The following is a 10,579-nucleotide window of genomic DNA, read 5'->3' as shown; positions in this document are numbered from 1 at the left end:
ACTCGGTACACAGAGCTGACCTGTAACTCCCATAGATCAGATGCTGTTGTCGTTTTATTTTTACTGAGCTCCCCATGTTCAAAATCCAGCCTTTTACCACGAAGATGTAATGTCCAAAAAGTACCCTGAATATCAGCACAGTCCTAAGCATAGTTGCAATATTTACCCACAGAAAGAATACTGAAATATATTGGTTGGGAATTGTATTCATAAAGAACCACACATGTACAATATAGTTTATTAAAGTTAAAAATGTACCTGGTGAATAATATACCAAACACTCAGAACCTTCATGTTTACAGAACTTTCACAGGGAGAACAAATCTGTTGAGAGAACTGGCATAGAAGGGAACAGCGTGTTACTGTTGAGGGTAGCCTTACATGACCACTCTTCACCACGGGACTGCGCAGCGACAGTTCTGGAATGCTGGGGTTCCAGATGGAATGTCTTCCTAAAGGAACGGATCATATTTCCTTGCAGTGAACTTGACTCTCCCCTCATTAGAACTGCAGCTGGACTTGCTGGACTCTGTATGTATCAAAGTCCTCCGGGAGTGTATCTGTAGAGGAGATTGCAGGGACAGTACACAACCATCAATCACTCCACAGCATCACACAGAGAGGCCAAAGTGCAGGTCAGAGGATCAGCCTAACGTAACAGACCTTTCAAGCTGCACCACCAGGGAGAAAAAATACTTACCCTTTCCTATAAAAAGGAACATTAAGAAAACACAGACATACACAAGTATTCACTGCCATGTTTATTATCTTTTTAAAAATGGGAGTCTTGTACATAATTGTTTGATGAATGTAGTGGTTTAAAGCTTACTTATCCATCTTCTCTGGATCATCGTAAACTAAAACTCTCTGAGCGTTTCATCATTGAGGCTTTTGGCTTAAAGATTTGATGTTCTTCTTTTCTGGTCTATCTGTCCACTGTGTTTTCTATAAATTAGACCGTTGTTTTGCTGATATACCCTTTATCGCGAACAAAGCCTTATAACAATGTAATAATGCCATGCACCTTACATCATATCAGATCTCCTCTGTATTACCACATTTTGCAAATGAATCTATCAGCAGTTTGTAATGGGAGCTAATGATCTGTCATGTTTGTACTTTACAGGAGAAACAGAGCTTCTAACCTGCCAGAACCTTCTTTCCATGCAGAGACTATACACAAGACATTTCCTCATTAATTGTGTTATATGCAATTATCTCTGAATTGGATGAAATTGGCATTTTTGATCAGGATGCTGCAAATCAATGTAATGCAATGATAAATCAGCTAATTAGAGGGAAGTATAATTCACTACCCACCAAGCAATATAAACTGCCTCTCATATGAACTGCCAACTGTCTACCCATCTTCAACGTTTCCATTAGAGGCCCTCAGACTGCATGCAGTTGCGTAAAATTGTACGGCAAGAAAATTTCAATGGGGAGGAAAACCCAAAAATTGCAAGAGCTGTGGCTGTGTGCCAGATGTACCAAAGCTCAAGCTGAATTTTCATGGTTGCACAAGGTGACATAGATGTGTTCAACCAATTACCACATAACTGATTTCAGGTTTCTTTAAAAAGATTGCAGTCAGTCTAGGAGAATGAAATTGGAAAGGATAAAGTATTCTTAGGAAAATGTCTTCTTGATCATCCAATGTGTTCCCTTCACATGTGGTAACACAGGGCATAACCTGGTGAGGGACCCATCATGTCTTATTTAATGTGAAAGACCAAAGGCTCATCTACCTTTCTAGTGTATGTTCTGTTGCCCTAATTTGTGTGTGGGTGTGGGAGCAGGAGGATTGATGCTCACCATTGCAGCGGTAGCGTAGGTTGGCCCAGATGATGTTCTCCTGGGAGAAGCAGAAGACACCAAGTCTGCCGCCCCTCATGGTGGTGTCAATGATAATCCCAGTGTCTGCAACCATTTGGGGCCCTTCGTAGAAACGCACCCTAAACACATCACACATAAATAGTCAGCAGGCAACATGACACATATACACAGACAGACACTAAACAGCACTTCACATTTAGAGATGCTCTTTTATCAGAAGGTCATGAAGAATTGTATGATAAAAGGCAGTGCACCAAGAGACAAGCAGATAGATTATTTTTGTGCTTTTGTAACATTTAGGAGACCGTGAACATCCTGAGCCCTTTGTACCTGATGTATCCATCCTGGGGCCTGTGCTGAAGAAACCAGCGGTAGGAGGTCTTATCCTTCCATCCCACATTTCGGGAGTCTTTCCATAGCAGCTTCACCTGGTTGACGGTGTCACCTGTGTGCCACAGAGAGTTGCGCAGATTCTCCCCTGGCCCGGTTTCAGATTTCACCGCCTTGTTAACAACACAAAGACAGGATCAACAGAAGGGAGGAGCACTTATAAGACTTCTGTAGGTTGAACCAAGATTGGTGGTACATTGCTGTGGGGAAGATAAAGACCTAATGATTGTACTTAATTAAACTTTCCTTGTGGTGAGGATATTAAGATGTTTGGCTATTTTTTTTTCAATTTAAACACAAGCATTAGGTTCTTTGAGTCTGAGATTTTAGATTAGCAACTGTCATATGTCATTATGTACTGATGCTCTACAGAAATCTTATTTTTCTGGCTCAATACTAGTCATGTCAAGCCCTTGAAACATTCTGGGCCATCCCATTTTAATTTGCTGGTTTGGTCATGGAGAACACGTCAACAAAATCATTGTGGTGAGTATGATTAGGAATGTGACTATGATTGTGATTATTGTTAGTTATTTCTCTGAAAAATGTTTGTGTGTTGGCACGAGACTTCACTATACCTTCAGCTGGATTCCTGGCTCTGCCACTGCCCGGAAAGGATTGGCCTGCCAGTAAATCTGTTCCACCTGCTTCCACATCACCACATAGAAACTGGAGCTGTCCTGGTACCCAAAGATGAAGCCTGCATAGTCATCGTCTGTCACAGTGTTTACATGGAATGTTCCTTCAAAATCCACCCCATTGAAGGCAGTGTAACCTTGCCAGAGTGAAGGGAGAGGAGAAGAGTGAGAACTGAGGGCCACCATCCCAGACAGTACTGTGATTAACTATGTGTCCCACTCATTCAATGGTAAAGGTAATTAAAACTGTACAGTAGTAGGTCACCTTAATTTATTACAGGAAGATTAGATCTTGTGCAATTGACAGTTGATGTATTGAATAATTGCACATGTTGTTTAATTTAAAATTTGTCATTTCAATTTAGCATAATGGTAATAAAAAGACTATGAATAAGTTCTATAGTTAAGCCTTTAAGTTAAGTAATCATCATATGAGAGTGACACATTGCTAACTATCTTTTGAGCTTGTTATAGAAACTGTACCTCTGGCAGTTGTATAAATAAATAATAGAAAATCAAACCCAGGTAGAGCACTGGCTTTGAAGCACCTAACTTAGTCTTAAAAGGATCATTAAATGTGTTCTTGGTGGGTTCATTTTCAAATACAAACTGGTGTTTTCCAAAAAACAAATTCCACCATCAACCAACATTTTTCATGTAAAAGCCCTAACAGGCATCATTTAAAGACACACAATAAGACAATTTCAGAATTCCAACTATATTCTTCACGCTTCTTGCATGTCCAACTGTAGACCATTCATTATGTTTTGATATTATCAAACTCTACAGTCCATAATGACTTGATGAGGACAGAGAAAATGAGTCCATTGCTCTGTTCACAAAGGAGTCATGGTTACTCCTTGTGCAAATGAAACCACAGGTATGTTCGTGTGGCATGAACAGCTTGTTTAAATTAATATAATGTCATTGCTTTCAGAATCTTACCAACGGCCAATCCAGGGTCACTGTTCATGGTTTGGACAATCTCTCGTCCCTGTTCATCACAAAACAAAATTATATTAACCATAGGTGGTACAGCTCAAGATTTTTCCTTTAGTCCAATGGCAGATATACCTTATGGGTAGATGTGACAGATCTGTCCATCATTTTCAGCATATACAACATTTACTGTTGAGACCAAAACCCCACAGCCCCAACCTGATTGAGCACCACCCAGTTAGGGTCTATCTGGGCATCTCCTTCCGGGTCCAAAACTACAGTCTGGTAGGCACGGAAGTCAGTTAGGGTGACTTCTGCGTTCTCAGGGCACACATCAATCGTATCGATGACCGTGTCATTGTCAAAGTCATGCTCACACACGTTCCCAACACCATCTCCTGCACAGAGGGAATCACAGCACAGCCTCCAAAGTTACATTGCCACAGGAAGAAATATACGAAAGTAAATAAATATTAAAATGGAAGAATTTCTCTAAAGAACTTTGTTCTCTGTTCTTGGTAGAATTTCTATAAAAACTTTATTCTTTGCCTTGTAAAAATTTCATTCTTTGTTCAATATCAAGTGAGGGGGTGGAGTGAGGGGCAAGCTCACCGTCAGAGTCCTCCTGAAGGGGGTTGGGGATGAGCCTGCAGTTGTCAGGGCCTGGCGGGATCAAGTCAGGAATGCCGTCATTGTCATCGTCCTCGTCACACTCATCCCCCAGACCATCTCTGTCCGTGTCCACCTGGGAGCTGTTGATAACAGCTGGGCAGTTGTCCCGAGAATCTTGGTGCCCATCACCATCACTGCAGAAAGAGCGGGAGGGACCGTTACTCTGCTGACGTCCTGCAAGCTTCTCAGTTAATGTCATGCGATGGAGGGAAAGAAATAATAGGAATAATAGTGTTGCAGATGTAAAATAATACCTGTCTTTGTTGGTGTCACAAGGGTCTCCAATCAAATCATTGTCAACATCCATCTGCAGAGAGAGAAGCAGTCCATCTGTGACTCTTAGCAGATATGAAACAGTGACACATTGTTCATGCAGTGATGGGACAGAGACAGAATACTGACCTGGTCGGGATTGGGAACGTAGGGGCAGCTGTCACAGGCATCCCCAACTTTGTCACCATCTCTGTCTTTCTGATCAGCATTGGGCACCTTCTTGCAGTTATCCACATCGTTGCGGATTCCTGAGGGCAACCATCAAGGTGTTTATTTAGCATATAGTGCAGATATTGATGTTCATTCATTTGCCTAGCAGTTGCCCTTACCAGGACATCTTACATAGTGTACATTTCATATATATTCATACATATACATACATACATATTAATATCCATTTAAACAACTGGATATTTACGGAAGCCGTTAAGAACCTGGTACCAATTACCTTACTCGAATGTAATTTATCATATGCTCCACCCAGTATTCACATCTGCAACTCTCTGCGTACCCGTTTCCAAATTCCCAAGACCAGTTACCTAACCACTACACTGCAATGCTGCCCCATGCCCCAATATTTGTCATTGCTAGTTGTTATTTCAAGTTGTGAAAGCAGTGGCATCACACCCACCATCACCATCGATGTCATCATCACACGCATCACCCTTGCTGTCACCATCAGTGTCTTTCTGGTCATTGTTGGTGATCAGTCGGCAATTGTCACAGGCGTCTCCAAAATCATCCTGGTCCACATTCCTCTGGTTCACATTGGGCACCAGGACACAGTTGTCCTGCCAAGGGGAAAGTCAATCAGAACATGCCCCATAATGGTATGTCTCATTGAAGCGGTTTCCAAATTCAGCACCAAAGAGATAACTCTCTGTAGAGTACATGGTGCAGCATTAACACTCACACACCCCTCCCACCCCAAAAATATTATCTGCATTCATTTAATTTCCTGATGATAATTAGACTGGAGGGGGAGATTAAGTGATATCCAAAAGCAATCATGTTTGTTTAATAGTTGCAACTTTGTTGTTTCTTAGATACTGTCTGTGTTGTGTCATTGATTTCAACCTTTACTGGCGTCTAACTTTTGATTGGGCCTTTGATGAAGCTGTTGTGATCAGAATATGTCAGGGTGGGTATAAGGACGAACCTCTGTGTTTAAGATTCCATCACCGTCGGCATCGTCATCACATGCATCTCCAATCCCATCATTGTCCGCGTCCTCTTGGCCAGAGTTGGGCACCGTCAGACAGTTATCCTGAGAAACGGCAAAATGAGTACCATCTGTGCTGAAATAATCACTGGAATGACTCCCTGAAATCACAGGGTAAGATTTAAATGAATACAACTGTACTGCAGTTTCTTAACAAAGTTCACCACACAAAACCAGCTGACCTTTACACAATTTCTCTCAGGGCAGTCCAGTTTTTCATCAGGGAACCCGTCAATGTCGATGTCAGGCCCACACAGGTATCCATTGCCGGCCCACCCCACTCCACACTGAGGAAAAAGACTGAATTAGATCTCTGTATGGAGGCCCAGACTACTGGGGTTCAATGCTTATATACAGATCCATGACGCATGCAGCTTAAGTGTCAGATAACTTAAGATAGCGGATGACCTATACTTTAAACCAGGCAATAATGATCTTCCAGGCAAGCTGAAAGATTAAATCAAAAGAGATATTTGCTATTTTCTGTTCCTTTATGTTCTGTCCTTTCCAGACTTAAATGATTATGAAACACACGATTTGTACAAAAGAAGCAATAGCACATTCCATTGCTTTTAATGACTTATGTTCATGGTATGAAGACAGTGATAGTCTTACAGCACACTCTATGCTCCCATCTCGGTGAATGATGCACTCTGCGTTGCCATGACAGGGGTTGGCTTGCCCATTGCCACAGCCCCTCTCAGGCTTGCAACCTCGCCGCTGGTCCCCTACATAGCCTGGTTTACAGGGACCACACCGGAAAGAGCCCTGCCAAAAACACAATGCAGTTCTCACATGGCCTGGCAATGTAACTTGTGTGAACTCTAAGGATGGTGTGGAAGAAAATTGTGGCATCATGTTGAAATAATAACAATACTTACCGGTGTGTTGTTGCAGATGGAATTTTCCACACAACCTCCATTTGTGGGTCCTTCACACTCATTGATATCTGTGCAGACCTTCACAAAAGAGAGGTTAAGAGATGCTTGATGACCGTGGCCTCCAGAAAAATGTCTAGATAGCCTCTGACATTTTCCGTTTGTAAAATATGGAGACCATTTTCCTCTCCCCTTGGAGTTCATTTTTGCTGCTGTGAATTGATTTTATATCTTTTGGAAATGAGGTTTGGCTGAATCGAAGAGACTGGACGAAACAAGCTCTCTGTCTAAGATGTTAAGTTTAGCAGGCCTCCCATGGAGAGGGTCAGGGGAGAAACACACACTGCTACAACATCATGACTGAATCAGAAAACTTACCAGGAGCGCACACATAAATGTTGATGAACGCAGCCTGATGAGAGACTCGTGCACGGTTACCTGTTTGTTGGCGGAAGCATAAGAGAGTCCTACTCCTTGCACCTGGGTGCCTGTGTATCCAGCAGGACAGGGGCCACAGCGGAACCCCGGGTTCGTGTTGATGCAGCGGACACCCATGTGACAGGGCTTCATGATACACTGCAAAGATCACAACAGCACACAGTAAGTAACTTTGAACCAGACAGCTGTGGACACAGAATCAATAAGCACTATGAACAAAGAAACAATGCAGGTTATTTAACACTACTGAAGAGTGCAAGTCTTTTCATATGCCATTATGAAAGAAATGTAAGAAAAGTAAGAAAGAATGGAATTGGGAAATGGTGCTAAGGGACCTCATCAATGTCTGCACAGTAGGTCCCGTTGCCCTCCGTGCCTTCAGGACATGGCCCACACTTAATCCCCCCTGCTGTCTCCATGCACTTCACCCCAGGGTGGCAGGGGTTTGGGTTACAGGACGGGCGTGATGGCTCTACCCTCATACCTGCAGGAAAAGGTCAGTAGTCTGTCAAACTCTCTGAAGGGTAGATGATTACAGCTCTTCAAGTACCTGCTAATCGTTTGTATAAAGCCAGTGGCGATCATTCCAGCAGGAATATTGTGACACAGCAATACAAGAGGACTTGGTTTCAGAATGTAGCCAGAGCCATGCTACTAGTCCTCATTGCTAATCTCTGCTGTGTATTTCCAGAGTTTGGGGGCAACCTTAAAAGGTTCAGTATTTTGTAATACACATTGACAAGCTATTTGCTTTTACTGTAACACAAGCTAAGCACAACGAAACCAATTTGCGATGAATCTGAAATGTAAATTCCATGTCAGTAGACTTCAATGGCATTTATATATATATACATTGTCTCCACCTACTGCACAGTTTTGGAATTGCAATAACTAAAGGAAAAAGGGAGGAAAGTGTTTTCAGTGATAGAAATGCCTGGATTGTTTTCCAAATGCAGTATATAGAATAACATCAGTCATTCTTACCACAGGCCTCACACTCCATTACTGTATTCTTCAGAAAAACAATCTCTTTAATCTGAATAAGAAAATGAGAAAATTCACAAAAAGGTTTAAATGCACTTGATCTTCATTGCCATTTCAACACATAAATACTGGCACTGTAAACATAAATATGGATAACAGTAGAAAGAATTTGCATATTAACATGCACAGCGGCCAACCTCAGCATTCCAAAGTATCTGCTCACCTGCTGTTTCAGTAACTCTTTAATCTCAGCCAGTGCTTGATTGGTTCCCTTTATCTGATTGATGATTTCACCATCTGTATTTGATATAGGGCACAGTGTTCACAGAGGACTGCAGTCAGACCATCTTGGAGTTTTTTTTTTATTAATTACTCTTTTTTCTGGACTACAAACAACAAGAATCTACAGGTACTGATGAATGGATATGTTGACTGATACACAGATGATGTGTACATTATGAAACAACCATCATATTGCCATTGTCAGATTCAATGAACAGAATTCTAAGGCTTCCTCTCGGTGTAATTGAAGCTTGTTCCATGTGACCATCACCACAGTGCTTCATCTCAAGACATTGTCGTGGGAGAAATCTTTCCTGGAGTGAAGTCAACAATGTCCAGAGGCAGTAGGTTGGGAAGCAGTACACAGATGTCCCTCCCTTCAACGGTGAACCACACACCACACATTAATCATCTTTACTACCAGAACTGGCTCTCTGCCTTCTCCCTGCCTGAGGCCTCCAAAATACACCACAGCAGAATGTTACAGCAGCTGTCATTCTAAGAGAAACTTATACAAGAAAAGAAGCTATTGAATTTTTTTCAGAATGTTCCACTCTGACATTCTTGCCATTGCATTCAATGTTTTATACATGCACATAAATGCAGCATTGATGTGTGTTAATACTCTGGGTGATTAAAGGAATTCCAACTATAACCCGCTCAATGGCACCAGAGCCTCACAGACTCCTGTTGAGGTGGAATTTACAGGCCCAGAAGCCTGGGACTCTGCCAGGCGGGCTCCTACCTCTTATACAGACATTGGGGACAACCTGGTGTGACAGAGCTCCTCTGTGGCTCCAAAGGGTTCTATTTATTGACATGGTGGCTCCCCAGAGAACTATTGAGTATCAAAGTCTCCTGGGCTCGAAGCAAAGGAAGTGTGGTCTTTCCATTAGTATCATCAGTGTTTTCCAAATGAATTCCAAGAACAAAAGCTCCTGAGACATGATCGGTTTGCAAAAAGCTTGGACTTGGAAAGTAGTGGCATTGCATAAAAGTGTTTGGATAGTTGCGTTTTTCATCAAACCCAGTAATCCCCAGAGGAAATTTTATATATACATTGGTAATGATTTAGTTGGTATGAGGTTTTCTTGCTTGATATTTAATCATCGTTTAATCCAAAAGTGGTGGATTTCAAGAACTCTGATGCATTTAGTTGGAAATAAACCATCTAGTCCAAGCAAAAAAGCAAAGAACCCTAATTCGATGTATTACTATTGACATGCAATGTTAGGATGTTACTATCACAGTGTATTTTATTTGATTTTTTTGGTTTGCTAAATATTTGCTGAATATTTTGATACCTGAAATGTATCACACTCACTATGTATAAGTAGATGAATTCATCAAATTATGCAGAGAACATTTAAATTAATGAGTACAAATGAGTAAATCAGTGATTTTATGCAATCTCTAATAAAACTGTTGATGATACTGTAGCTAACAATATGATGATCACCATTAGCATTCTCTCAGGGCTTTTTCTTTATGAAATTTATAACAGCAACTATCTCATTGTGTGGCTTAAAAATTCAAAAAATCACAGAAATTATTTTCTTTTATATTTTAAAGCCACCATCAACATAATTTGAATTGTTAACTATATTAGCAATTTTGCTAATAATCAATGCTTGTAAAAGTTGTTCATTTTAGAGTAGTGTCATAGCCCTTAATATTTAACAACACACTGTATGTGTTCTTACATACCAATTTAGTTTTTTACAGAATAACACAAAAACATTATACTTCTGACCCACGTACCTCTGTTTTGTCCAAACACTGTGTGGAGGTCCCAAGTGAGAACACAAATGAATATGAAAATTCTCAGCATCTCTGAATCACTGCGTTCTTCACTCCTTCAGATGAGAAAGAAAAGGCAAGTGATTCTGCTCGATGTTCAAGGCAGGTCAGGGAATGGGGGCGTCTTGTCCTGCTGTTGAGCTGAAAAGAGTTTTCCTGATGCAGGCTTGGAGCTTGTGAGGGTCTGTAGGACTGTGTACCCTCCTCCTCACCTCCCCTTTATACCT

The 10,579-nt window shown here is 41.3% G+C and overlaps 1 protein-coding gene across 1 annotated transcript; it reads right to left on the bottom strand.

Moving 5' to 3' along the window:
* Positions 1-201: 201 nt before the first annotated feature.
* Positions 202-10,531, bottom strand: LOC118769266 (cartilage oligomeric matrix protein). Its single transcript, XM_036516318.1, has 19 exons — positions 10,314-10,531; positions 8,494-8,567; positions 8,271-8,322; positions 7,622-7,770; positions 7,287-7,424; positions 6,852-6,929; positions 6,586-6,738; positions 6,153-6,257; positions 5,908-6,015; positions 5,380-5,539; positions 4,878-4,996; positions 4,730-4,782; positions 4,416-4,609; positions 4,023-4,201; positions 3,810-3,858; positions 2,805-3,001; positions 2,167-2,339; positions 1,816-1,955; positions 202-560 (listed from the first exon to the last, which is right to left on the bottom strand). Exons 1-19 carry the CDS (start codon positions 10,381-10,383, stop codon positions 502-504), a joined length of 2,250 nt encoding a protein of 749 aa, XP_036372211.1. The 5' UTR covers positions 10,384-10,531; the 3' UTR covers positions 202-501.
* Positions 10,532-10,579: the final 48 nt, after the last annotated feature.

The sequence above is a fragment of the Megalops cyprinoides genome, chromosome 2, assembly GCF_013368585.1.
Source record: "Megalops cyprinoides isolate fMegCyp1 chromosome 2, fMegCyp1.pri, whole genome shotgun sequence".
NCBI classification, from domain to species: Eukaryota; Metazoa; Chordata; class Actinopteri; order Elopiformes; family Megalopidae; genus Megalops; species Megalops cyprinoides.
This window is presented reverse-complemented; position numbering and strand designations above follow the sequence as displayed.